General features: G+C 41.3%; 1 protein-coding gene and 1 pseudogene across 2 annotated transcripts in view; one reads left to right on the forward strand and one right to left on the reverse strand.

Moving 5' to 3' along the window:
• The window catches only part of AP3B1 (adaptor related protein complex 3 subunit beta 1), a 282,043-nt gene extending 273,744 nt beyond the window's left edge, over window positions 1-8,299 (forward strand). Inside the window, exon 27 of the mRNA XM_080804718.1 lies at window positions 7,575-8,299. Coding sequence (XP_080660844.1) covers window positions 7,575-7,728 — 154 coding nt within the window. The 3' untranslated portion in view covers window positions 7,729-8,299. The remainder of the gene's footprint in view (window positions 1-7,574) is intronic.
• LOC308342884 (large ribosomal subunit protein uL23-like) overlaps window positions 1-27,446 on the reverse strand; it is a 1,151,147-nt pseudogene that overhangs the window by 917,852 nt on the left and 205,849 nt on the right. The window lies entirely within an intron of this gene.

The following is a 27,446-nucleotide window of genomic DNA, read 5'->3' on the forward strand; positions in this document are numbered from 1 at the left end:
AAAAGTCTTAAAGCATATTATTTAAGACAGGACTAATAAATTAATATATAAATAAAGTATATACAAAGGGCATAGTGAACAATAGTAAACCAGTATGTGAATGGACTGCAAAGAGAAAATGTTAATATTCAGTGTGTTTAGGGGAAGAGAATTAGAGACTAGCAATGGGAATCTTAGGTACATTCAGAGCCAGGAAAAATTTCCTGTGTTCCTGAGAAAGAAATCAAGTAAGGGTTTATGACTGATGTTTGTATTCAACAATGTAGAAACCGTGGTGCATTTTCTTTTCTTACATTGCTTGTCCTCTCATAAAGGTACTAATATATAGTGAGCAAAAAGCAGAAAGCTAAAAATCTGTAGTTCCAAAAACTTTAAGGCTTTTCTGTACAAAAGAAACCTGTGGAGGGTTGTACTGGGACCTACACCGGAGGACCCAGATTTGGTACATCTGGGGTATGGCCCAGGAGTCTGCATTGTAGCCAGTGGTCTAAGCAGTTCTAAGGCCAGCAATGTTCCAAAGTTTACAGTTTGAGGCTGCCTCGTATTATCAAGAGTTAATAACAGCTACATGACACATGTTAAAGCGTATTTTTCCTGTTTTTGCATTTCCTTTTTATAGATTAAGAGATGCTAATGGAGGAGATGTTCGATTCTCGGTTGTTTCTTATCGCCATCCCGTTGTGCTCCAGCAACGGTGTATTGTTAATTATATTAGTGTATTGTAGTCCTGTCTGTGAAACAGTCTGAGACCGCAAGTAGAAGTTTGTCTTTCAGCAATCCCAACCATTTCACATTTTAACCCAGTTTCCGGAATTTTGACATTCAGTAACAGTGGTGGTGTTAAAAAAGAGTTGTCATACTACCTACTCATCTTGCCCTTTCATGAACAGCAAATTGACCCTGTGAGGGAAAAATGTGATAATTTGAGTGAAAATGGAAAACCTTTTCTCTGCTGTGATTCTATTTTAGCTCTTAGCGTATTCAGTAAGGCCCAAGACAGTTTTTTTTTTTCAAGATTTTATTTATTTGACAGAGATACAGCAAGAGAGGGAACACAAGCAGGGGGAGTGGGAGAGGGAGAACCAGGCTTCCCGCTGAGCAGAGAGCCCGACATGGAGCTTGATCCCAGGACCCTGGGATCACCACCTGAGCGGAAGGCAGACGCTTAACGACTGAGCCACCCGGGCGCCCCCCAAAACAGTTTTTATTATTAATTTGTATTCAGTACTTGCAGTCCTTTCCCCACCCCATGTATCTTAATCTGTGTTTGGATCTTGTTTACTGTATCATTTCTTGAATTTGCAAATTTTGAATACGTGCAACTTATGAATAATTACAGTCTTAAGAGAATGAACATTGTTTTACTATTGTTACTTAGGTCCTTAAGTATTAGGAAAATCTGGTACTGTGGCTAGAATAGTGTATCCATAGCAACCTCGCAGTCAACTTTTTAATTTGCCAACATATCTAAACACAGTTTATTTGTTTCAGGTTTAAAATCAATAATCTTTTTATTTAATTGAAGTACATGTAAAGGACAACTTGTTTCATTTCTAGGCCTTCAGCTCATCCAGTGAATCACTGATATGATATACATGTTTAATGGTTATTAATAGGAGAAATACTGGTATATACTACCGTTTCCATCATAAGATGTCTATGCTGTGCAAGTCCATTCAATATTTTTTGAAGGCTTGTGACAGGTTTTCTTGGTGCTAGGTTTACAAACATGAATGGCGTAGGTACTTCTTGTTGGGGTCTTTGATATTTCCCTTTCTTCTGTTCTTAGGTTGCTCAACCTTTGGGCTATTGTTTTTGTTTGTTGTTTTATTTATTTTCCCCTAGTAACTGTGAAATATTTAAATACCAGGTAATTCTGAAAGACCATAATAGAAAACAAGTGTCTTGGTGCTCTAGTTTTATAAGCCCTGATACTATAGTAAACATACATCAGCTGTCTTAAAAAATTTTTTTTTGTAAACAGTTGTTAGTATAAAGATATCAGGCTTTGGTCTTTTGTCCTGTGTAACAAATTTGGAATCTCAAAGGGGGCTAAAGATTTGTGGAACGTCTTTAGAAATCAGGTCTTTCTCAGGTTGGAGATTGTCCACTAGAGGGCAGCACTGCTTTTTTATCTGCTGCTTTGATCTCTGCAAGCTCTGTGAGCAGCATTTCATTGAAAAACAAATGTGGACCTCAGCTAATTTTTACATGGAAAGCATATTTTGATATTTCAGAAATCACCAAAACTACACAGCTGATTTTGCTTTAAAGCATTCTTTATTTAAGTTTTCTTTAATTCCACCATTTGAGAGGTAATACTCTATAATGCAACAGTTTTACTAATAGGAATATATATAACTGTTTTCATGTAGAAATGAAAGAGAGGTATTCTTGATGATTTTCTTTCTGGGTTGACAATTTTATAAGGAATCAAAGAGAATGGGCTAAGAATTTATGTGTTTTACTCTTTGCCCATCCCATCCCACCCCCACCAAATAGACAAACCAAAAATGCTTTGGAATAACTGGACTATTTCATGTCTTCTTTGAGAAAGCACACTTCGAGATATATTTAGCTTTCCTGTATAAAGAAAGAGAATGCATCATTGACAAGATAGTATGGAGAATCATTTTTTTTATACCATGTTTAAAGACTAGAACAGAATACTGAGAATCCTAAGTTATGATGGTAGCTCTTTTTTTTTTTTTTAACTCTTTTCATCAGATTGTCAAAGGAAGATACTGTAATATTGCTGGCTAATTTTTTTAATAGTAGGAAAAAATACATTGCTTTGGATAAATTCCCTAAACTTGAATCACATGGAATTTTTTCCCTCAGTATTAATTCTCTTAGGTAATGGGCTAAACTTTAAAATACAATTTTATAGTCAACAAAATGGAATTTTTTTTTACAACTTGCAAGTTCTCTGTTTAAAATGTTCTGTATTAACTCAACATAATAAGGACTTATCATTTTAAATTTTTTTGGAAAACAATGCTCCAAATCATCAGGCTTTGGTATTTGATGTTAGGATGCTTATTCAAACCAGTATTTCTTATATATAATGATTGTGCGACTTCATTACACATTTGTCAACTTTGAACTAATTATTTTTATACAGCTAGGGCAGGGCACTGCATCTTGTGATCGTCTTTCTTACTAATAGGATTCTGTCTGCTTCAGCAGGCAGTAATTGAAGGCTTCGTGTACAGAGAAGGGGGGGAAAAAAAGTTTTAGCCTGAGTGGGCCATTGTCACAGCTTCTGGTAACCAGTAGAACAGAAAACATGAGAAAATTGAACTCAGAATAGAAAAATCAGAAACCAGGAAGACTACCCAAGAGAAGAAAAAGCATGTCTTAGAGCTGTTGCATTAAATGTAGCAAATACGATTCTATTTAAAAATTTTTATGTTGTGAATACCCTGGAGATTGATGCCGTCTCTCAGATAAATACTTTTTAATTCATGTTGTCCTGTTAGCATTGAAGTTGTTCAAACAATTGAGTTGTAGAATTTCTTTTCCTTCTGACAAAAACATTTATGGCCCATAGCCAGCTTCTCATAAATCTAATAAAAAGTATGGTTTAAGTGCATGAGGGAATAAGGCCATGTATTATAGATAATAAATTTATACAAATTTGTTGTTGTTATCTGAGTTTTTTTCATAATTCTGTCAGTAGTTAAAACAAATTAACTTTTTTAGAAAAGTGGTATCTTCATTTAGGTTTGGCAAGCAACTTATTTTGTCTTTTTCTTTAATCCTAAGAATTCTTACAAGCTTCAAAGATTAAATGTCAATTGCTAGAGATAATAGACAAAAAGACATGTAATGAAATGAAATACAGATATATCTAAACAGTTTCACCTTCTCAATTGGTGATTACAAACAGCGAGTGCTTGGTGGTGGAATGAAAATGAAAAATAATGAAAAATACGTAGATGGTATCCTTTTAATAACATGGAGCCCATCATACATAGGCAATACATCTTTAACTGTCATCCTCTTATTTGTTCTCATTTGTGGTGGTACTGGTGTTCGAGGTTGGTTGGCCTCCCAGAAGTCCCTCCCTGTGTTACAGCTCCATTTAGGAAGGTTTTATGTTTTTCATTGTCGGTGTGTCTTTTGAGGGAATGGGAGGTGGGGGATATTTAAAATTTTTTAAATATTTAAGGTCAGAAATTAAGAAAAAGCACCAAGTCAAGATGCTTTAAATTCCATAATGGTGCAAATTCAAGTCCACAGTTTTGGAGGGAAAAATCTTCCCTCTTCAAGTTTTTGGAACAATAATAGATTATATGCATATTAGGTAAATATGCATATTTACCTATATGCATAATTTATCAGTGCATTTTGCATATTTGAGAATGTATGTAATCCAGAATCAGAATACTTGGGTTCAAATTCCTGCTCAACCATTCACTAGCTATGTGCCCATGAGCAGGTTTCTCAACTTCCGTGGGCCTCAGTTCCCTCATCTATACTGTGATTCGCCTTGCAGAATCAAACGAGCGCCCGCTACACAAAGCACTTAATAAATGGCAGCTGTTGTTATAAGTACGGTGATCCAAAACTTCACATGCCTTCTGAAAAAGTTTGGTCACAGTGTTCTTCTTCATTTGAGGTCAAGTACGGAAGTTCTGATGTCAGCCATTAAATTTAGCATAGAAGTGTTTGACCAAGGCTGTCTTTATAATCAGTGCTTCTTATATCTGAAAGCTAGCTGTGTGTTATTAACTGGTACTCTTTCCCTAACTGTCTTTCGGTGGATTTTTAAAGCATAGCCTGTTCGGGCATTAAATGATTAAGAAATTTTGGGTGGTGGCTTTGCTTTTCATGGACCAAAACAAACCAGTTGTACTCATGCTGTGTTCCAATTAAATACATCCTTTTTGAACTGTGAAATGAGAATGTCAGAACATCTGATCTTCTAGTCTTCTGCTTTAAAACATTGCTTCCACCACTTGTGCCCACTAGAACAGAGACCTAGTTAAAAGGCAATAGCTTTCTCACCACCTAACAGATTTTATTGCTAGGACAATTTGCTTAGCATGTTACCACTGTAGTGTAAGCAAAGACCTCTTTTCTTTCAGACCTCAATTCTTAACAGTATTGAGAGTTTTGTGGTAATAGGATTTCAAAAACATGTACAAGAGACTAATTTTAATCTCTGTAAACATACTGACGTCAAAATTGACGTTTGTCTCTGCTGAATTTATATTATTGTACCATCGACTCTAAGTTTTTAATAGAAAAGAGATAAAATGTGCCTTGGGGCTGTACAACCCTGAAATTCAAGTGCTTTTGTGTCCCTATTCAGACATAATCTCCTTCTCTGCAGTCCCAAGGCACAAGTGTTAAGTAAATAAAGGGACTAATAAGACTATTGTTTACATAATTATAACCCTGTCAGACATAGGGACCTCTCTTGAAATATGTGTTAAATGAAGATTTGATGATGACCAGATCTGTGGGGGAAAAAAGTTACATAAGTGAGTAGGACAGAAGAGCCACCTAGTATCATTTGGTTTAACAGACAGACAAGGTTTAACAGAAATACAGAAACAGGATTCTCTTATGAACCAGAAGAACCTCAAAAATGTGGACAAAAGAAATGCATAAACTTTTAAGGGGTGTTAGGAAAGAGGGACCTTTGAGGGCTGGTGATTTTTGTGTTTTCTAAAAGATGGAATTAGGTATGCAGTTCCTTATGTCTTGTGTGGACATCTGAAGCGCACACAGATGTGTATAGTATGAGAGCTTTAGAAAATCTCTTTAAAAATACTGGTATGATTTCTCTTCTTAAACTGGTCACTTACACTTGCTTCTCTCAAGTAGAAAAACTGCTCTGTCGGACTCCTTCCCCGTCTTCAGTGTGTTTGGAGAGAGCAGCTTTCCATGTTTGCAGAAAACACAAAAATAAATGACCAGGAAGTCTTCTAACGTACTTTATGAACAACTCACCAGCTTACATTTTAAGATGCAACCTAAAAGTGTTGATAATATTTTCAATTATGTAAAATTAGTGTATTTGTTTTGCTTTTGAGTCATTATTCTGATTATTGTTGGGAAACTGATTTTCATGATTCTGTTTAGGTCAAAAATGGCTTGTTAGGTTTTGAAAAAAAAGACTTGAATGTGTTATAAGATCTTGATGTCATTTTTTTAAAACTCAAAAAAGAAATTACTTTTCATTTAAAGAGAATCTGCTTCCTGCTTAAGTGGCTAATATTTTAATTAAGTTGGGAGTGAAGTTTTTCTGAGTGTCTCCTGATAAACTCCCTCTTTTATGTTGATGGTAATTAAACAGATCCCTGAGGACACCGCAGGCTCTGCGCAAGGCCCATGCTAATTGTCAGACATGAGACACTGACCAGTTGGTTTGCTCTTGAATAGTCCGCAGCGTGCTGTCAGCGCGGCAGTTTTATTTTTATGTATTGTGAGCTGTTGTCAGGGCTAACTGGGTGCCATTGTGGCTGAAGATGTTGCGCAAATTGAGGCAGATGGCTCAGATTCAGACACGTGTCATACAGAAAGGGGAAAGGGGATTGGCCCTGCAAAGTGGGGTCACAGCAGGTCACAGACCTGCTCTACACTTGTTAGTGTTTTCAAAAGCTCATGTGCGGCAACTTTGTTTTTCTCCAGTCATCCCTGCAATCAAACCCCCTCCCCCCCCCCCAAAATGCGTGGAACATGCTCCATGTGGAAAATGGAGGCCTAGGAGGGTACCATCCTCTTCCTTCACGTCTCTGGGGCTCAACTGTGCGTGCAGAATGAATTAGCAGGATTGACAGAAGTTCATTGTGCCTCCAACGGCTTTTCAGTCAATTGCAGTGCTTAAAAGGCTAGTTTTGCTTTTATAATTCCATGTAATTAGTAGATTCTTCATGTCTTGGAATTTAGTAATGGAGCCTTAGACCTCAACTTTCCTCTATTCTAAAGCAAAAAGAAGTATCTGACATCCCAAACATTAAAAAAAAATCTAAAAAGAAGGACTGTGGTGTTATACCTGGCTGTCATGTGATTTTGTTACATGTCATCATCAACATTAGAGATTGAATTTGAATATTTTAACATGCATGCGTGAATTTTTGAAATGATATGAGTTTTATAATGTCCATAAAATTACCTAACTTCTTGCATAATCATTTTCACATATGAGGAATTAAAATTTCAAGCTCGTAGCTTTTCTTAATATGTTAAAAATAAAAATACAGTGGTTTATTTTAAATGGCCCTATGCATGGTGAAATGTTAAATATCAAATGAATGACTCCCAAATACAAATTAATGGAGAATTATTCACATATATCTGTTGTCCAAACTAATAAGTAAAATAGACTTCCTCTTCTCGTTCTGTTCTACCAGTGCACTAAAATTACCTGCCTGTGGTAAGCATGGTGCTGGGCAGTTTATTGATTTTTCAGAAGAATGCTTGGCTTTGGGTTTTTGGCAGTAGGGAACCTGTAAGAAATTACTGAGAAAAAAATTATTTTAAACCAATTTGAATCTGTGCTGTCTCCTTTCCCCCATCCCCCTCCCATGATAAAAGTCCTCTCCTTTTTTTTCCTTCAGGTTTGCAGCTAAAACTGTGCACAGTGGGTCATTGATGCTCATCACAGTGGAGCTGAAGGAAGGCTCTACAGCCCAGCTTATCATCAACACTGAGAGAACCGTGATCGGTTCTGTTCTGCTGCGGGAGCTGAAGCCTGTCCTGTCCCAGGGGTAACCTGCTTACATCTGGACTTCAGAATCTGGCACAGAACAAAAGTGCCTGGCATCCACTACTGCTGCCTTTCATTTATAATAATAGCCCTTCCATCTGGCAGCGGGGGAAGAATACACTCTTGACATTCTTGTCTCCTGCTTTAGAATGCTAGTGTGTATCTATCATGTATGCAATACTTTCCCCCTTTTCGCTTTGCTAACCAAAGAACATATATTTTACTGTCAGTTTTCTCAACTCTTGAATCCATGTGGCATTTTCTCTGTCCTGCTACTTCTTCTGGCCTTCTCCTCATCCTTCTCTTTTTTCACAACGATGGACAGGAATTGGGTATTTTAAGTTCATTTGGAAATCACCCTCCCTCCCGGTGTAAACAAAAGTTAGCCTAGAAATAGTCTAAATGGCCTCTCAGCTTGATATCTGAAAATTGGGGTAGCATACTTTTTAGAATTAAATACAAAACAACAAGATCTCTGCAAAATTTTGTTCTACGAATTTCCTGGTATTGTAATCGGTCATTGACAACGCTTGTCATGAAATCATCTCTGAATAATAAACTAGCATATGAATAACATGTGTCTTTGCATTTTTAATGAGAAACTGTGTGTAATCCCAAAGTTCATAGGCTGATGTTTCTTTATTTTAAAGTAAATGGTTTGAGTGTTATATTCTGCAAAGAAGAAATCAATGGGGGTTAGTTAGTAAAAGAAAAACCATTTTCAAATTCAGGTAGATATTCTAATTGTGTTATAGAGTAGTTAACTCTAAGAAAAAAAAGTTGGTATATTTAATAACAACAACAAAAATCATCATGTTGTGAAATAAAATGTCTCTTTCTGTGCAATCTTGATTAGTAGAGATCAGATTATAAGGTGTATTACACCTGCTGAATAAATTCTTTTTATCTCATTGTTCCTTTACAAGTGTTGATGCCCAACTTAGATGGACAGAAATACCTTTGGAAACTAACCAGTGTAAACCTCATTGTAGAAATTTTAAAAACCAGTTACTTAATCATCATATTCACCCTTTTGCCCAGAGTATTTATTTTGGTTGCTGACTTAGACAAGTCACTGTTTCTAGTAAGATTGTTCTATGACCAGGAAACTGTTTTCTAAGTCTTTTATGCCTTTTTAAAACCAGTTGAAATTTTATTTACCTTTCTGATATAAGGTAATATAGAGTGTGTGCTAGTCAGTTCCTTTTCTGTAAAGCCACATAACGATTTTTAAAAAGTAAAAGGAGAATATACATTGGTGGAAATGCTGTAGAACATATATAAAAAGAAAAAAAAACATTCTTGGAAAATACATATTGAGAAGAACAAAACATACCTGAAAAATTAAATTTTCAAGCTCGTGAGCTGGAGAGAGCAAACAAGATGGTTAAATTGTCTGGCTCTGGGAATACAGCAGTTAATCTGGGTGAGGAGACGTAGAACTGTAGGAGTGAGGTGCCCGACCTCACCCTGGAGCCTTAGAGCCCTGGCACTGCCGACAGCCAGGAGCAGCTGGTTGGCATTTCCATTATTAATCCTGTTTCTTGGGGCTTGCTTCACAACCCGGCGTTCCTCGGTCAACAACTTTGGGAAATGTTATAAGGAGTTTGACAAGCTAGATATCTGTTTTCTGAAAAACATATTTACACCTAATGCATCAAAGCAGAGGGGAGATATATGTTGTGGTGTAGGTAGGTTTTTGTTTTCCTTAAATGAGGGCACTTCTCTGTGAAAACAGGTTACTCAAAGGTACGTATTTGGTAACTAAGGAAATTTCAGTAGAACTTTATTTTGAAGAAGATCAATTTTGATAGCTAACTTTTAGGGATTTAAAATCTATATATTTATATATGGATTTTATATAGATATCTATATATCTATATAAAATCAATAATATAATACAGTATGCTAATCGTTGAAGCCATCATAACATCAATAGCTTGATATCATTAAAATATTTTTCATATAAGTGAAACTGGAAAAATGACCAAAATCCCAAGTTTAAGATTTGGGAGTGGGGAGGGTGGGTGTCTTCCTTTTTTGGTACAATGTTTCAGAGTTCCTTACCTCATATTTCCTTTAACTTTATCATAATCCATGATTATCTCTAAATTGTTCCATTGAGTCGAGTTAGTCAATGTTGAATTCTTAATTCTAGCTATATTTTTTCATTTTAATGTCCACTTAATGGGACATTTTATGTACACCAATCTTGAAGAATGGCTCTCGTAGTATATTTCAGACTGAGCCTCGTTTTTGGTATCACATTGCCTCATTTTGGTATCTCTCAATACATTTGCTTTATTTATTATAAGAAAAGGAGAATGTTTTTATTCTGAAAAGACTATAATAATGAACTTATCAAATTAAATTACTTCATACTTGCCCTTCCCAGGAACTATTTGCAAACATTTGAATAACTTTATAATAGTGTATGAGAAGTTTGCCCTTGTAATCTATGGTTCATGTTAAGAAGATAGATACTACATTAGAGGAGACAAGCTCCAGAATGATAACATAAAGAGAGGTTTTAGAAAGCAAAATTTAGCTAGCTAAGGGAAAACCTAAGCTTTTTACCTTCTTTGTTTCCCCTCTCTAATTTCTCTAATGTTATACAAGAATTGTTTAAACAGGGAACAGGTCTCTTTTCCCATAATGGGGGGACGGGGGGCCTTATGTTATAGTGCGAAATCAACAAAGCCTTACTATTTCCTTTCTTTTTAAAGACTATGCATGGTGAGAAGTAAAGAACTGTAGTAACCATTGTCAGGTATAGTAAAATAGAAGATACACTCTCTACCCCCAACAAACCACAATCCATTTGGCAATAAATGAAGAAATGGCAGTGTGGACTTTGCTAAGTCAGTGAACCCTGGTTTGCAAACAAACTTCACTTACATGCTAATACAGTACCACCTCCTTCCCCACTCCCATTCACTTCCCATCGAGTCCAGTAGTTTTTTTGTTTTTGTTTTTTTTAAGATTTTTACTTATTTATTTGACACAGAGAGAGAGACATCGCAAGCAGGCAGAGAGGCAGGCAGAGAGAGAGAGGGGTAAGCAGGCTCCCCGCTGAGCAGAGAGCCCGACGCGGGGCTTGATCCCAGGACCCCGAGATCATGACCCGAGCCGAAGGCAGAGGCCCAACACACTGAGCCACCCAGGCGCCCCTCGAGTCCAGTAGTTTTAAGTAAACAATCAGCTCCCAGAGTCTTACTGAACCCATCTCTTCACCTCTACCTCCCCTGTCCTCACACAGGTGACCTGACCAACCAGACCAGCCACTAGGTGCACACTTCTTTTGTTCTATCAATTGGAGGTTGCTTAATTGAAAGGCATTTACTTTCTGACCATATACTTGCTTTTTTTTATCCTTTTCCTTACCTGCCTTCCAACTTGACCAGTTACCTCAAGAAGAGTTTTCATGATCACTTTCACTCTCTTCTTGAGATTTTAGAGGAACCAAAAAAAAAAACAAGTTTAAGATGGTGTTATACTCCTAGATGAGTAGAAATTGTGTTTAATAGAAAAGCATGCCCTTAAATGGACCAGAAGTTTGTCCCTGGATCTTCATAGTCTCCATCCCCTTTCTTTATATGACTTACCCACAAATAGCATTCAACACAACTAAATGAAGGCTTTACTCTAGCTTGGTAACTTTCCTACCACTTTTCAACTGCGCTATGGAGTAACCACTATTTTAAGACCTGACCTGGTAAGTTAACTAGCATTTGAAATCATTTTTTGAATAAAAACATTTTATATTTCTCGTGATCACTTGACCAACAAACTTGGAACATAGCTGTTTGAAGGCTGGAGTTGTTTCTGAAAAGAGTTGTGAAGCAGTTGTGTGACTGTCAGATCACGCCAGTAAGAGCTATTGGGTTTAGAGGTAAGAAGTGTTCCCTGGGTTAGAGAGATCTGAAAATGTTTCACTGAGGCAATACAGATAGGTCCTAAAAGTTGGTAGGCATTTAGAAGAGAAAAGATTTCCTAGGAGTGGAAGAAGGAAGAGTAGATTTGTTTTCAGCCGAGGCTGTCTCTTAGAATATACCTTTATACAGAGACGAACATTACCCACACACCACTTTGTGCCCCCATTTCTCCCTCCTGCCCTCCCAGGCTGTCTCCCTGATGCCATCCCCCTGGTCTACAGCTCAGGGGCTGTGGTAGGTCAGAGGAGCAGTGACTGTTTGCCATACCATGGGTGGGGCCACACTGCCCTTGGAAACTGGAGACAGGAAAAAGAAGGTTGGGAACCAGTGAACTAGATAGAGATCAGGAGAAATAGGCTTTATTGGTTCTACTTTCCCATCTGTAAGCCAATGTTAGATACTTCCTTGGGGATTTTAGTTATTTCCTATGCTTTTTAATTATTTCCAGATTCTAAAATAAGTCTTTTTGGACTTCAAAGTAGCTAAAGAATATGAAACTGCATTGGTATCTATTTGCTGGTTAAGTGATTGTGAGTGGAAGTGATGCTTAATTTTCTTCCCCTCCTGTCTGTCTTTCTCTGGAGCCAAACTGATGTACATAGTGACTTGTATATGTAATTTCTGGTCACTTCAGTAAATGTGTACACTGTAGACCCAAATCCTTCAGAACTCAAACATGGAATTTTTACAACAGATGCAAACGTGTCTTTAATGACCTTCTAAGACACTGCTTTCTTATCTACAACATTGAGCACCAGAGACACCAAAAATAGGCTGAAGTGTAGAAGAATTTTTTTATGTAATCTCCATGCCCAGTGTGGGGCTCAAACTCACAACCCTGAGATCAAGAGTCGCATGCTCTACTGACTGAGCCAGCCAGGTGCTCCAGTGTAGAAGAAGAATCTCAAATCTAGAGATGTTTATTTATTTATTTATTTATTTATTTATTTATTTATTTATAAAAAGATTTTATTTCTTTATTTCACAGACAGAGATCACAAGTAGGCAGAGAGGCAGGCAGAGAGAGAGAGAGGAAGAAGCAGGCTCCCCACTGAGCAGAGAGTCCGATGTGGGGCTCAATCCCAGGACCCTGGGATCATGACCTGAGCTGAAGGCAGAGGCTTTAACCCACTGAGCCACCCAGGCGCCCCTAGAGATGTTTAGAAAGCCTAACCAGTAGACCTTTCTGTCAGTGGGCTCATGCATGTAAACCCTTGAAGACTGCCCATGCTGCAAGTGTGCTTGGAGAGAACAGGGAAGCCTCACCTTGCCCATACCCTTATTACCTGGCCTGGGAGGTGTTGCCAAGGGTGGAGTTTCATAATGCGAGAGGGAGGGAGGGAAGAAAGATTAGCTCTCAACATGTAGCTCAACCGAGTTTCTGGATTTGTTCCTCCTAGAAGAGCATCTTCTCACCCAAGTAAGAACCAACTTGGGGGAGATTTTGTTCTTAAAGCATCGCAATGAATGTGAAGACTTGTTTTACAGTGGTGTCAACCATGTCCACAGATAACAGTAAGAAATTGTTAAGACTGTGGCCTACAGAAAGAAAAATACTAAATTTTGCCTTTGCAAAGCAGCTAAAAAGGGTTGTATAAAGACGGGTTCCTCAGCCTATATTGAAACTCCTCAATTCTAATGAGTTCATTGTTACATGCTTATTCCCTTTGTTAGTCAACTGTGTAAAGTCAGGAATGACAACAAGGGTGAGCCATGAACCCAAACACATTGCCCAGGGGAAGTTAATGCAGACTTTTGGGGGAGACCAAAGCCCCTCCCAACTTCAGGTTCAATTTTTGGCTGCAAAAATAAAACCATCCTCAGAGGGCCGTTTAACCAGGGGACATTGCCTTCCTCAGACTTAGGCCCAAGACAGAGTTCACAACTCGCTAATAAATCTTGACTCTTCCTCCAAAACTCCATGGTGACAGACCTCCAAGGGGTAAGAAGTCGCCAACACCCAAGGGCGCTCTTTCTGTCACCCCAGAGTCTCCATTTGGCTCAGGCCGCCTCAAAACCACGGGGCCTAAATAAAAATATTTTGTAAACAAAGTTATGGGCAGCTCAGTTTTCTAATTGAAAGTAATTATGATTTCTGGGCTGTGGTGTAATTACCTAAAAAAATGTTATTTGATGATTAAGATTCTGGAGTGAATTGTGTTCTTTGGGCTCTTGCACCGTTCCTCCATCAGGGACTTGGTTTCAGCGGTGTGCAGCTGCTGGAGTTGATTTACAGTGCTGCGGCTGTGGCTGGTCATAAATAAATCCTCTTATATAGTTGTTATGAACACCTGTTAGATCATCTGTCAGCAAAGCGCTGTTCACATTTATCATGGCGCGGTAGTTATTTTACCTCAATCCATTTCCAACTGACTCAGCCTCCATCGCCGGGTTACTATTACCACACCATAATCGCTCGTTCCCACTCCATGTTACAACTTGCAGATAAAAGATTTCACTACTTGGCCAAATTTCATAAATAAAGGAGCAGTTCAGTGCAGTAAAAGTTTATTTTTGTCGTCATTTGTCACCCCATTATTCTATAAATCAAATGGAATAGCGCTATTGCCAGCTCAGGCGTTGCTGTCAGCCTTAGGCATGGAAATGGTCCGTTTCTTCCTTTTAGATGAGATGACATGTCTTGCAGACTTAACTGGCTTATGGCTTTGTTTCACCCATTTTATTTTATTACCCCTCCAGAAAAAAAAAAAAAAGTCCTCGGGGAACAGAAAGACTTACGGAGTGAAATGGAAACAGAAAACACAGCCCAGCACACTGCTTAGCTCAGTGATCTGCGTTTCCCCCATCCGGTCCTCAGGAATTGACCACCAGCCCCTCACACTAAGTCCTCGACTGAAGATGCTTTTCATAAACTTCTGAGGGCGTTGTAGTCTCTATTTTGGAAAGGCCATTCCAATGTGGAGTTACAGTGAACCACCTGACGTATGTCCTCAGAGTTCCTCCCAATGTGACAGGCTTTATGCAAAGACAGAACAAGAACTGGTTTCTTTTCTAAAATGCATTGTAATGGCTCGGAGGCTTTGAGAGGGAATGGTTACCCCCGGGGAGCGTCTTACCCCTTGAAGGTCTGTCAGCCATGGAGCTTTGGAGGAAGAGTCAAGATTTATTAGCAAGTTGTGAACCCTGTCTCAGGCGTAAGTCTGAGGAAGGCAATGTCCCCTGGTTAAACGGAAGAGGACAGAAAAAGCTGAAGGGATGGGGTAATAGAAAAGGGTTTATAGTTGATATTATACTTCCGAGTTGGTTCTAATTCAACTTACATTCTTCATAGTCATTATGTAGCTCATAAATTCAATAAAGTGTTTTACTGTTACTATAAAAATGACAGGAGGGGGGTTTTATGTTGTAAGTTTCGTTAGTTGCTCTTCCTGTTTTATGTTGAAGTTCTGAGGCCATTATGTCATTAAACTCTTTGGAGTCTGAAGGGCTCAGGCCCCTCCATTTCTTGCCTTTTGCACACTTGGCCGTGTCAGCCCAGGCTGGGTCAGGCCACCAGACACTTGGAGCCAACTGTGGTGGTGTGGGGAGAGCAGGGGGCTTTGCAGCTGTTATTTCATGAGCTTCATTCCATGATGATGTGTAATGAGGAGCCGGATGGCCTCAGGTTTGTGGGGTGAGGGGCAGTGCAGCCTTAGGGCGACACCTGGAGGGACTCTAGAAATTTGGAAGAAAGAGTCTATCAGAAGAATTTGCTGAATGGGGTGTAAGTAGGACCTAATGGACCCACAAACCGTTCCCCTGTGTCAAGATTGGCCTGGGCACTAGACTCTGCTTACTTGTTAACCTTTGCATAGCTCTAAGTCCTTGATGAAGTTCTAAACCAATACAGAGCCAGAATCTTAACTGGGATGGTTTGAAAGGGAAGATCACTCTCTTCTGCCTCTTTTCTTTGATTCCAGAGGAAGCAAAGGGCACTTCTGCTCTAGGAAACTTTGCTTTCTCCAGATGTTTGTTTTGAAAAAAAAATATCCACGTGAAAACAGCAACTACTAATTCTCTGGCCAGAGTGCATCAAGGCCTTAATCTAAAGCCTCCCATCCATCCAGCTGTCTGGCATTTGCTATTATAGGGCACCAACAGAGAAATGAGGCTGTGGCTTTATCACTGCACCCTGGGTGACAACTTGATTTTCTGCTTTCACCGCAGGCAGCAGCAGCCCAACATGATGGGGCTGTTAATTTGTGCATTTCATGGTGTCTGTCAGGGGGGCTGGGAGAGGAGGGTTTCAGGGGGAAGGGAATGGAGCATGTCCCAGCCGCGGAAGCACCTGTCTGCATTGACGGCACAGAGCACTTCTTATTAGCGCGCAGGTCTCTAAATGCAGCCCAGGGATGACAGCCTGGCATCCCAGCACCCACACACTGTGACAGGCGCCGGCAGCCGGTCCCATTGTTTGCCCTTGATGAGCATGTCATTAATGGAAATGGAAGAAAGTGAGGGCCACATCAGTATTCAAATAGCCTCTATTCTCTCTGCCATTCACCCGGCTGGCTCAGCCTGCTGCAGATTTCCTCCTGCAAGCTCCTCTTAGACTTTTTTTTTTTTTTTTTTTGGTAACAGATTTATTCCCATTGCATACAAATCCTTTCCATGTTGTTCCTGGTTTCTTCCAATCCTGTGTTTACACCCACCTCTTTAGGCTGGATTTAGCTAGATCAAAGGAGATTTGGACTCTTGTATATTGCAAAGGTCTAATTAGCAAGTGCATGCTCTTTACAGCCAGGGAAATGCACGTTGCCACTCCTGGAACCTATTTCCTGTGCCTCCTGAATCCTGCTTCTTCTCTGGGGGGATGGTGGCTGTTCTGGCCACCACTGTCAGAAATATCTGATAGAGCTGGCTAGCACAGAATACAGAGACTCTGACTTCTTCAAGAATGGCTGGCATGGAAAACAATAGTTCCTTTTCTCAAGCTCAGCAAATTAAAGAGAAAGCAAGGAAAGTGCCCAGTAGTGTACTTGGGAGGGAAAGAACTGTGTATGCACATGATTATTTACAGCCAAGTGGAGAGTGACTAGATCCTAAATACCTGTTTCCGTCCCTCACACCCTGTGTTGGTCTGTTTGCTTAATAATGTAATTAGTGCTCAGAGGGAGAATATTGACGCTGCTGCTAGCAGCCATTGCTCTTCTGCATGCTTCTAACCCAGTCCTGCTGCCCACCTGGCTTCCGCTTTGCCTAGTTTGGTGGCTTCGGCCATGCACTTACACACCCTCACTCCTGCCCTCACACCCCTCTGAGACCCTCTAACATAAGCCCAACTCCACATTCCCACTCCCCCCTGCCGCCCCCTGCAACCCTGTCTTAGTTTGCCAGGCTCACATCCTCCACATTCAGATGGAATGTTCTTAGATGAAGGCAGCAATGAAAGACCACCTCTGATTTCTCTCTGACCTTTTAGTAAGGAAAGGTCAGAAGAACTGCTTGCGGTGCATTTCCCTAGCAATGTCCCTTATCTGGTATTAATCTGTCAGTGAGTAGGGCCCCGACTCCCTAAGACACCACCCATCTTTCAGACCAGTCTTGCCGGAGGCTGAAAATGGAGCAAACGTGCCACTGCGAGTGCCCAGAAGGAGAATTCGGGGCTAGTTCCTCAGCAATGCAGTGTCCTCTGCTTACGTATGCAGACGAACAAAGCACTTCTGACCTCAGCACTCTTTTCTTCCCGAAACACAGAAACTCTTTGAAAGAAAGAGCCATCTTTATTCCAACACTGCTGTCTCCTAATACAGGTGCTGAGGGGTCTGGGTCAGAGTGGACTTCCATAGAATCGTTCCTATCCATGGTATCATGGCACCTTGATGGTTCTGGGGGATCCAGAACAGATTTTCTCAGGTGTTTACTGGACAACCTACAGAATCCCCCAGCCCTTCCCCAGTAGAAGCCCAGAGGGGTGATTATGGTTTAAAAAGCGAAGTCGTAAATTGGGCTTTTTCTCCTCACTTGCTTTGTAGCTGAGGGAATCCACAGAGGGCAATTTAAAAGAAAAAGAAACAGGCTGAGAAAAAAAAATTGCAATGCTCTAGCCTTTGTGTCAGAGTGATGGAAAATAATTTTCACATTTGATTAATTATTAAGAGATCTGTTTAATAAAATATAGAAAGAGCATTTTGTCTCTCCACAATCATTAGTGTGACCCTGGACCCCTATTTTGGAGGTGAACAAAAAGCTATTGAGGTATAACAATAAATTTTGTCCCCACGGGTTTTTGCAGAAGTGGCCACAGGGCCGTCCTGACAGATTTAAGGCAGAAATCCCACAGCTGACACTGAAATGTGTCAAATCCAGTGGCTTCAGTTGGCAGGTCGCACTCACCAGCCTCACCCAGACATTTGAATAAAGCTGAATGGTTGACCTAGAAAGAAACTGCATTGGTAGGGCTTTTTTCTTGTTATATTTTTTGGGAAAATCATCTCCCTAACACATAGGTTCAAGTGTTTAGTATTCTTGGTAGCTTACTTTTTTCAAACACAGAAAGTCATCAAGGAATTCTATTTTTCTTTGAATGAGTTATTGTTAAAACACACACACACACACACACAATTTCTCTGTTCATGACTCTCTTTGTTTTATTAGAATTTAAATAGGACTATCAGATCGTACAAGGAAATATCCTATTAGAATTAGATTTCTTTTTCCCCCAGGGAAAAAAATTTTTTTAAAATTTTATCTTTAAGATCCGTATGTAGAGGGTTTGATTCAACTTCATTCATTTAAAATAGGTACCCTGGTTTAATTAGTTATGTGAATGTACATATTCGTTTTTAAAATGCTTGAAGAGACATTTCCAAGTTTGGATTTCTGAGTTTGATTCACTAGTTATTTCCAACTACTGATGACGTTGCACAGCCCTAGCAGCGGGAAGCGATCACAGTCAGGCCTGGAGCTGTTCCGGCTGTGGTGACTCCACGTTCCCTCCGCAGCCCCAACCTAGTGGCACATTTGCGAGGTTTACATCTTTCCCATTCAGGTGGCTGTTCCTCTGGTGAAGGCACCAGTGAAAGACCACCTCTAATTTCTTTCTGACTCTTCAGTGAGAAAGGACAAGCCTTCGTCTGTGTGGGGGGCCCTGGCAGTGGGGTGTTCTCAGGCCACGCCTGACGGGCCAGAGTGGAGGTGCCTGGGCTTACACCCTTCAGCCTACACCTGAGTCTCTAAGCCTTCCACCACTGCCCACCTATTTTGAAGACAAATTCAACAGACCCTCTGGAAGGAATTCCTGAGCTAGTCATCTGCAAATATTTTCACTTTCTTAGCAAAGGCCTCTCCTGCGGATGGAAAGCAGAGCCTGAAAAACATGTTGCAGGGATGGGGTGAGGTGGGGTAGGGGAAAAAATTTCGTCTTTCAGTTACTAACCTCCTGCCCCTTCACCTCAGAATGTGGTGGGAAGCACTTGTGATATCGGGGTTTGAGTGGTCGCAGAGCTCTTACTATGGCCATGTAGTGATCTACTGGGACCAAGAGCACAAGTATCATTCTTCCCTCTCTGGACCCCTAGGAAGCAGAAGATTGACAAGCTCCAGGGGTAAACAGGAAGAAAATATTAAAATCTTTATTCATCGTTAGTATTTCTCCAATGCTTTTTCTGTATTTGTATTTGCTTTACAATGCACTCAATATATTACAGAGGACAGTAAAGACATACACACGTCCAGTAATATATAAAGTTAGTGTCCCACACACATATTAGTAGTACATTGTAAGCAGTCATACGTGAGTATAATATACCCTCAGCATTACGTGATCCAATTTACAGATAAACGTATCCACTGGAATCGACCAATCAAAAGTGCCCGCAGGACCACAGCGCGGCTCCCAGAATGCACCGCTCTTCGCCGCCACAACAGGGAGTCGGAGGCGGTATTCGGAGCATCAGGTTCTTTCCTCCATGACGGGGGTTTGAGAAGATTAGGCGGAGAGGCCTCTGGAGGTACCAGGAAGTTATTTCTACTTCCCAGACAAAAATCAGACTCCCCTGGCCTCTCCCACCCCTCACCCTTTTCTCCTCAGGGCAGTTTAGAGAACGTTCAATGTTCGGACTCCTTAAGGAGAAAGCGCGGGGAAGAGGGTGATTTCGGTCCTGAGCAGGTTCGCCGCGCGGGGACTGATTACAGCCCCCTTCGGGGAAGTTGGGAGGCAGGGCGCAGGAGCAGCGCGGCCTCTCCGCCCGAGGAAGGCGGGGGGCCAGGCAGAGGGTGGGATGGCATCTGGATCCATCTCATTAGGAGTGAGGAATGACTCATGATTCACAAAAGGTCATTGCCTACTGAGGTAGATAAATTACCTATAAGCCTTCAGCAGAGTTGGAGGACCTATTTGGTAAGGAAGTTTTCATTAAATCAAAGATTTTATGGCTTCTATTTTGTTGCATAGGAAAAGGGAAATAATTACTAATTGACGAAATAAGTGCAGGGAATAAAAAAGTGTAATGTTATTCTAATAGGCCTTGTCTTGGTCTTTAACTTTTCACTTGCAAGCAGCATTATTTTTTAACTCAGATGTATAAAAATCATCCACACTGAGAAAGTGGAACCAATTGCAGTTAAACAATTGAGGGGAGCACTAACCAATAATAGGATAGGCTTTAAAATGCCATAAATATTGTTCCTTTTTATTGTGTTTGATTTTTGATGATTCCCATAACCCATTGGTTAAGATTAAATAGACATGTCTTAGGTATTACTCAAACACATTTTAGTGCTAAACTATATAAAGCAGAATATATATATTTGCCCCCAAATTGCCTGTTAGATGAGTTTCTCAGATGGGCCCCTATTTTTCTACTGACATTTCCATCTTGGGAAACCTCCCAGATTATAAGAATAGTAACACTGAAATTAAAATTTCTCGAAGGGTGAATTTAACCTAACCTATTGGGGTATCAATGTAGCTTATACATTAGGCAGATTTTCATGGAATAACCAACACTGGAGTCCTGTCAGCGAAATGTTTACCCCTCACATTTACATGGCCACAGGGATTTCTTTTTCTTAGGATTCCTGCCTTTTTACCCCCAATTAAATCGGTTTTGGAGAGGCTTTGTGCTCCTGTGAGATTCACAGGCTATCAGAAGTAAATTATAAACAAAGAAATATGGAAAATAGCTAAGTGGGAAACAAGAACAGCAGATTCATACTGATTGTACCTTTTTTTTTTTTTAAAGCCCTGTTTTTTAAAGCCCCGGATGGAGGGGCTCCTATGCTTGGTCTTCAGCTGATCATTTTTTTGAACCTGCGTTTTCCCCCTTGTTCCCTCGCAGCAGCCATGTGTACAGGGCCCCATGTACACCCACATTTCCATGATGAGGGAGTTGTAGCTCTGTGCAAGGGGATGCTGGGCCGACCTGGGGGACTGACAGCTGCCCAGCACAGGGAGGAGGGTCCTCTGCAGGGATAGTATGGGATAGGAAGGGAACCAAAAAGTCACGAATAAGGTAAAGTGCCCAGCATGGTGCCTGGAGCTTGTCAGCCACGAAATTATTCACATTATGTAAAAAGATCCAAGTAAAGTGGCTATTCTCCATTATAGACAGGGAGAGAAGCCTAGTGCTTACCTAAGTGCGTAAGAAAAATTCAAACATTTTCCTGACAAGTACACAATGGGCTGTATGTGGCCCTGCTGCCCTTTATGGATTTTTCCTAGAGCCCCATTCCCCAGTTTCCCTGTGTTCTCTGTCTAATATAATTTTAGTAATGTCAAATAATGACATTCTTGATGATTTCTCAAGGGAGACTATTTTACTCTCTAGTAGATCTCACTTTCAGGGAATTTTTATGGATAACTGTTTAGCAACTTTTTTCTCTAAATTTCTTCCCACTAGAACACTATGAGTCTTGAAAATGAACAAATGGTGAAACACCCTTATTTGCTTGTGAGCCTCAAAATGGCAGATGGCTGCCGGTGACATTAGTGATTGGCGTGTCATTGACTTGCTTCACCATGCAGTAACATCCATCAAGCGACCCTACTACTTGGGCCTCAATTTCTTCAGGGAGAAGTTATGATGAGTTAAGATGAAAGAGACTATCCCCTTGGTATCCCTCTTTCTCTGGTGGGACTCAGCATCATTCGGCACAACACTGTATTCCACGCTGGGAACATCACCCAGTGTGTGGACCTCAGGTATCCCGCACAGAGAAATGCCCCCAGTTCTTCCTCCTCCTACCGTACTTAAACCCTGCACCATACTTGAGATTTCACCAGTCACTTACAGAAATAACCCAATTTCTTTTCCACCTTATCTTCCAGGGTTTGTCCCTGTCCTTTGTGACTTCGAACACACGAGAAAGGGAGTCCCAGGGGACTCTGGCCAAATTTACCAAGGTAGAGTGAAGTTTCCTTGAACCACTGAAGAAATAAGAATCCTAAAAAACCTTTTATAGAAATTGAATGACTCTTGAGAAAACTTCTCGCTTAACTGTGTTGCCCTAGGAAAATTAATAACATTGCCTTATCCTACCTGTCCTCTCCTACCCTGTTTTGAAAAGGTAGTGGATAGTTCATTTTCAAAGTAGCAGACATCCTGTTTGTATTTACTTTTTATGCCACAAACGATGCATTTGGTATTGAGTGGAATAGGGCTCCAAGAGAAAATACAATTAATGAATAGTCACAAGGTTGCTAATCTGATCAATGCTGGGTGATAGGACATTTAATCTGATTGTCTGTGACCACGACTGCACAGAGCCTGTGGCTGCGAAGAGGGCCAGAGTGGCTGGCAGGAGCATTTGTAGATTATTAATTACTTGAGGGGTGGGGGCTCTGATGAAAATGGATGCAGGAAGAGAAAAGATATCTAGCAGGAGGAAAGGAGCTGGCTGGAGGAATCTAACTCAGGGAGGTTATCCCACAGAAAGTGTGGCGTGTTTTGTGCCAGGAACACTGGATATAGCCCCATATTCAAGATGAAAATGAAAACCAGAAACAGGCTTCATAAACCCCACCTCTCATTCAGGTAGGCTTGCGGACCACAGCAAAGGAAGCCATACATGGTGACAGAGAGGGGGTGGGCCACCCTGTTGGCCGTATCCATAATGATTATCAACATACATCTCTGCCTAAAAACACTGAGACTCCTTTGCTTGCCAGGGGTTAAAACGTGGTGAATGTGCAGTGCCTCAAGGCCCGAAGCAGAGGGAGAAGGCCAAGGGACCTTCCTCAGCTTTTTCTGTCATGCCCCTGGGGGCCATCTGTATGACCATGAACACCTCTGAAGCAAGCTAGCCAGGCTGGGGCTAACTCTCACACTCCTAACCTGTCCTTTGCCCTCTCAGATCTGGAGGACACTCTCCTGTCCTTTGCAGGGGTCGGTGGCCACAGACCTTTGTGTAGACCCCAGCAGATGGCTCGGTGTCCCCTCAAAACCATGTTTCCACTCACAACTGCCTCATGAGCAGAACAGGGATTCCTAGTGTCACCTCCTCCTGTCCCATCACGACTTCCCTCTTTCTAGCAACTTGCACCAAACCCCTTGAGACAGATGTATGGCAATGAGGACCACAAGTTCCCTGACTGGGGGTTCGTATCTCATTGAGAGAATGAGACCCAAAAACATGTATTTATCAGGAAGAGCCCAGAAGGTCATTGGTTCTCTGTGTTGACTTTTTCACAGTCCTCAGTACCGAGGCCTTTTCCAGAAATGTTCAGGGGCCTCTCTTCTGCCCATCTGGCAAGGGTAGCCCTCCACCTTTGTACCTTAGCGCACCTAATACTTGAACCCTTCACAGGGCCTCAGCCAAGTTTTGATCAATGTCGCAGCTAAGTGTGCAAACCATCAGGCCAATATCTGACAGATCGATGGCAGTCCCTGAATGCCAGGCTGAGTGGGGTCAGTGGGAAGCCCCAGAAGGTGTTTGCTCAGTACCTGCTTGGGACTGGCCCTCTCCACTCTCTGCCCCCAGACATTCCCATGCTGGCTGCTGTCCCCTCACCCTCCACTGAAACTGGGGCCAGGCAGGAGGGAGCTGGGGAGGGCTCCCACGAAGACCTAGACAATCACTACATGGGAGAAAAAGCCATTCTGTTAGCAACTCAGTGGCTGCTTTGTTGGTTCCTCGCTCTGCCAGGATGCCCCATTCTGAGCTAATGAACAGTTTAAGTGTGCAGATGAGGAGAAAAGCAGGGAGTGTAAGCCCCGATTGTAAAACAATGTCAGCAATACAGGAGGCTGCCTGAGTGGGAAAACAGTGCAACTTAAAGAGTCCTTTCAGATGCCCAGTTTTGTTCTGAAGTTGCCTGTCTGCTTGTCTCCTCTTGTTTTTCTTTTTGCTTTGAAAACCATCACAATCAAGCATTTATGAAATATTGGGGCCAGGGGAAGTACTTCTATGAGCTATTCAAGCCCAAAAGCCTCAAAGAAGGAGGATGGGATGCTGACGGTCTAATTGATTTTCTTCTGGAATAAAATTAAAAGCAAGGCAGAGAGTAGCAAATAGCACTCACCTTTATTGCGCGCGTTGGAGCTTGGTAAATAGAGGGCAATGTTTCAGTGTTTGGTTTAGGGTGAAGGAGGAGGGTTATTATGAGAAAATGAAAAACAATTAGGCTGCGAGTGGAGCGGGGGGTGGGGGTGGGTGAGAGGGGAGGCGGGCGGGGCCTGGGGGGGTTGGGGGGCTGGGTGGGACTCCATGTCTCCAGGCGGCTCCTAGGAGGCCCTGCCTCTCCCTCAGCCCGGGGCTGGGGGACAGCCTGTTTTCCCTTGGAGAAGTGTGTTCTCCCTTTGACTCCTGGCTTTTGCCTCCAGGCCCGTGGAGCCAGAGCTTCCCCTGGCAGAATGTAAACGAACCGGAGTCCTCTCCCTGCGATGGCTGTGAAATGAGAAGCCATTTCTTCCCTGTTAACTGGAAAAAGCCCACCTCTGTGAAACCTCGTTCCCAATGCCTGTGCACTGCTAATGGAATTTTTAACTCGACCTAACCGCACCTGAAGGTAATCAGCTCTGGGCCAGTTGTGCATTCGAAGTCCCTGTCAAGCTGACAGGAGGGCAGAATTAGATGGTTTGATAACATTTCTCTCTAGGGCCCCATTTCTGCAGTGGTGGGGCAGGAGTCCCCCCACCACCCCGCCGGGCAGGCTTTGTCCTGTTCTCCCGGCTCTCCCTACCAGGATAGGGTGAAACGTCCCCCACCCCCTGTCCTGATCTGGGTGCCCTTACCTCAGGGAACTGGGTTCTGGTTTTCAGAACATTACTTAGGCATTTCTCCCCCTGGGGAGACAGGGAAGGTTGAGGTTCAGGGTGTTAAGATATGGCTCTGCCCTGTGAAACCTTCTTCAAACAAGGGTGTATTTCTAGCAGGAAGCAATTTGTACCTTCCAATTTTCCATACACACCCCAACTCTCAAGTCGTAGAATGTTTTTTTAAAACGGTGCCCAGGCATTGAAAATGCCAGCCAGGTGTTTTGAAGTCGCTTTGTACTCGTAGCATGTGACAGAATCTTCACCCAGGGATCTTGCAAGAAGCAAGAATTTCACGTAGAAGGCTGAGGCAATTTTAAGAGGGACACTCTCTAGTCATTTGTGTAACTTTCCTCCCTCTCTCTCTCTCACTCTCTTCTGTTTCTAATTCCATCTTAGAAGCTTGAAAATACAATTTTTTCCCTTTACCAATTTTGTGTTTTTCTATTTGGCAAACATTGATTCTTTTCTGTGTCCCAAATGGAGGTGAAATTAACTTGTCTGTCTGTTTCTTAAACAAAAATAAATAAACAACTTCAATATGTATAGTCCCAGATCCTGCCAAACGCCTTTTGCAGTATGCCAATGTCACCGAGGAATGTCAGCTCAGCTCCATGATTAGCATTTTACAATTGCTACGGAGCCAAATGTTGAGAGAATAACAAATGCTATTTTGTGCCCCCTGAAAATTACAGTTGAAGAAAGGGAATTTTCCACTCATACAGCAGGAAATTAAAAACAGGAGTTTAGGAGACTGGGATCCAGATGACTTTCTTTCTCAGGTAACTAATTTTGAGATCAAAATTGAGGTCTCAAAAATATATACAAGTTAATTTAGTTTCAGTTTTTAAAAGCTTTCTTGTTTAAAGTTTTGTATTATGAGTTCACTTTAGGTGGATTTTTTTTAACCTCAATTCCCAACTTAAAAATATAATTGATATTAATAAGTGAAAAGATAAGCCACAGGTGCAGGGAAATGTTTGCCTAACACATGTGATAAAGGGCTTGTGTGTAGAATGTATAAAGAACTCTGACAATTCAATAATAGGGCTAACAAACCAACTAAAAAGGAGCCAAAAAAAATGGAGAAGACACTTCACCAAAGAAGGTAAACACATAGCCAATTGGTGCATGAAAATGTATTCAATGCCATTGAGTATCAGGGAAATGCAAATTAAAATTGAAATGAGATCTCACTACATACCTACTAGAATTGCTAAAATTAAGAAGAAAGGCCAAATAAAGTGTTGGTGAAGATACAGAGAAACCGGAACCTTCTCATACCCCACTAACAATGCAAAGTCATCCACCTACTTTGGAGACAGAAAACTGATTCCTATAGTGAGGTACAAGGGAAGTTTTCGGGCTAATGGAAATGTTCTATACCTTGATTGTGGTAGTAGTTATACAACTGTGTACTCATCAAAACTCATCAAACTGTATACTTTTTTTTTTTTAAGATTTTATTTATTTCACGGAGAGCGAGCACAAGCAGGTGGAGTAGGAGAGGGAGAAGCAGGCTCCCCGCCAAGCAAGGAGCCTGATGTGGGGCTCAATCCCAGGACCCTGGGAACATGACCTGAGCCAAAGGCAGACGCCCCACTGACTGGGCCACCCAGGTGCCCCCAAACTGTATACTTTAAATGGGTAAACTTATTATGTGTAAATTATATCTTGATAATTCTGTCTTAAAATATATATATATATATTGGGGTGCCTGGGTGGCTCAGTGGGTTAAAGCCTCTGCCTTCGGCTCAGGTCATGATCTCAGGGTCCTGGGATTGAGCCCCACATTGGGCTCTCTGCTCAGTGGGGAGCCTGCTTCCCACCCCCACCCCCGCCTGCCTCTCTGCCTACTTGTGATCTCTGTCTGTCAATAAATAAAATCCTAATATATATATATATATATATATATGTGTGTGTGTGTGTGTGTGTGTGTGTATGTATGTATATGTATATATGATGCCTTGTGTGTGTGTGTATATGTATGTATATGTATATATGATGCCTTGGTGACTCAGTCCGACGTTGAGTGGCTGGCTCTTGTTTCAATTCAGGTCATCAAGCCCCATGTTGGACTCCACGATCAGAGGGGAGTCTTTCTCTCCCTCTCCCTCTGCCCTTCTCCTCACTTGCATGTGCACACGTATGCTCTCTAAAATAAATAAATCTTTAAAAATTAAAAAAATAAATTGTCAAGACTAGACATGGTAGTGTCTGTGAGTAGTGGCCCCTAAAGATCCCTACGTTGTAATCCTTGGAACCCGTAAATGTTGCTTCATATGGTAAAAAAAAGATTTAGCCGACACAATTCAGTTGAGGATCTTGAGATGGGGTTACTGTCTTATATTATCCTGGTGGGCCAATTGTAAACATCCTTATAAGAGGGAAACAAAAGGAGATTTGACTCAGAAGAGAAGGCTGTGTGATAAGCAGAGTGCAGCAGAGTCAAAGAAGCTTGGGAGATGGAGAAGAGGCTGTGAGCCACAGTAAGAGGAATACAGCTCTAGCAGCTGGAAGAGGCAAGGAACAGACTCTCCATTAGAGTGTGAGCCTGCCAACACCTCCATTTGAGCCCAGTGAAACTGATTT

Source organism: Martes martes (genome assembly GCF_963455335.1).
Source record: "Martes martes genome assembly, chromosome: 5".
In the NCBI taxonomy this organism is placed as follows: domain Eukaryota; kingdom Metazoa; phylum Chordata; class Mammalia; order Carnivora; family Mustelidae; genus Martes; species Martes martes.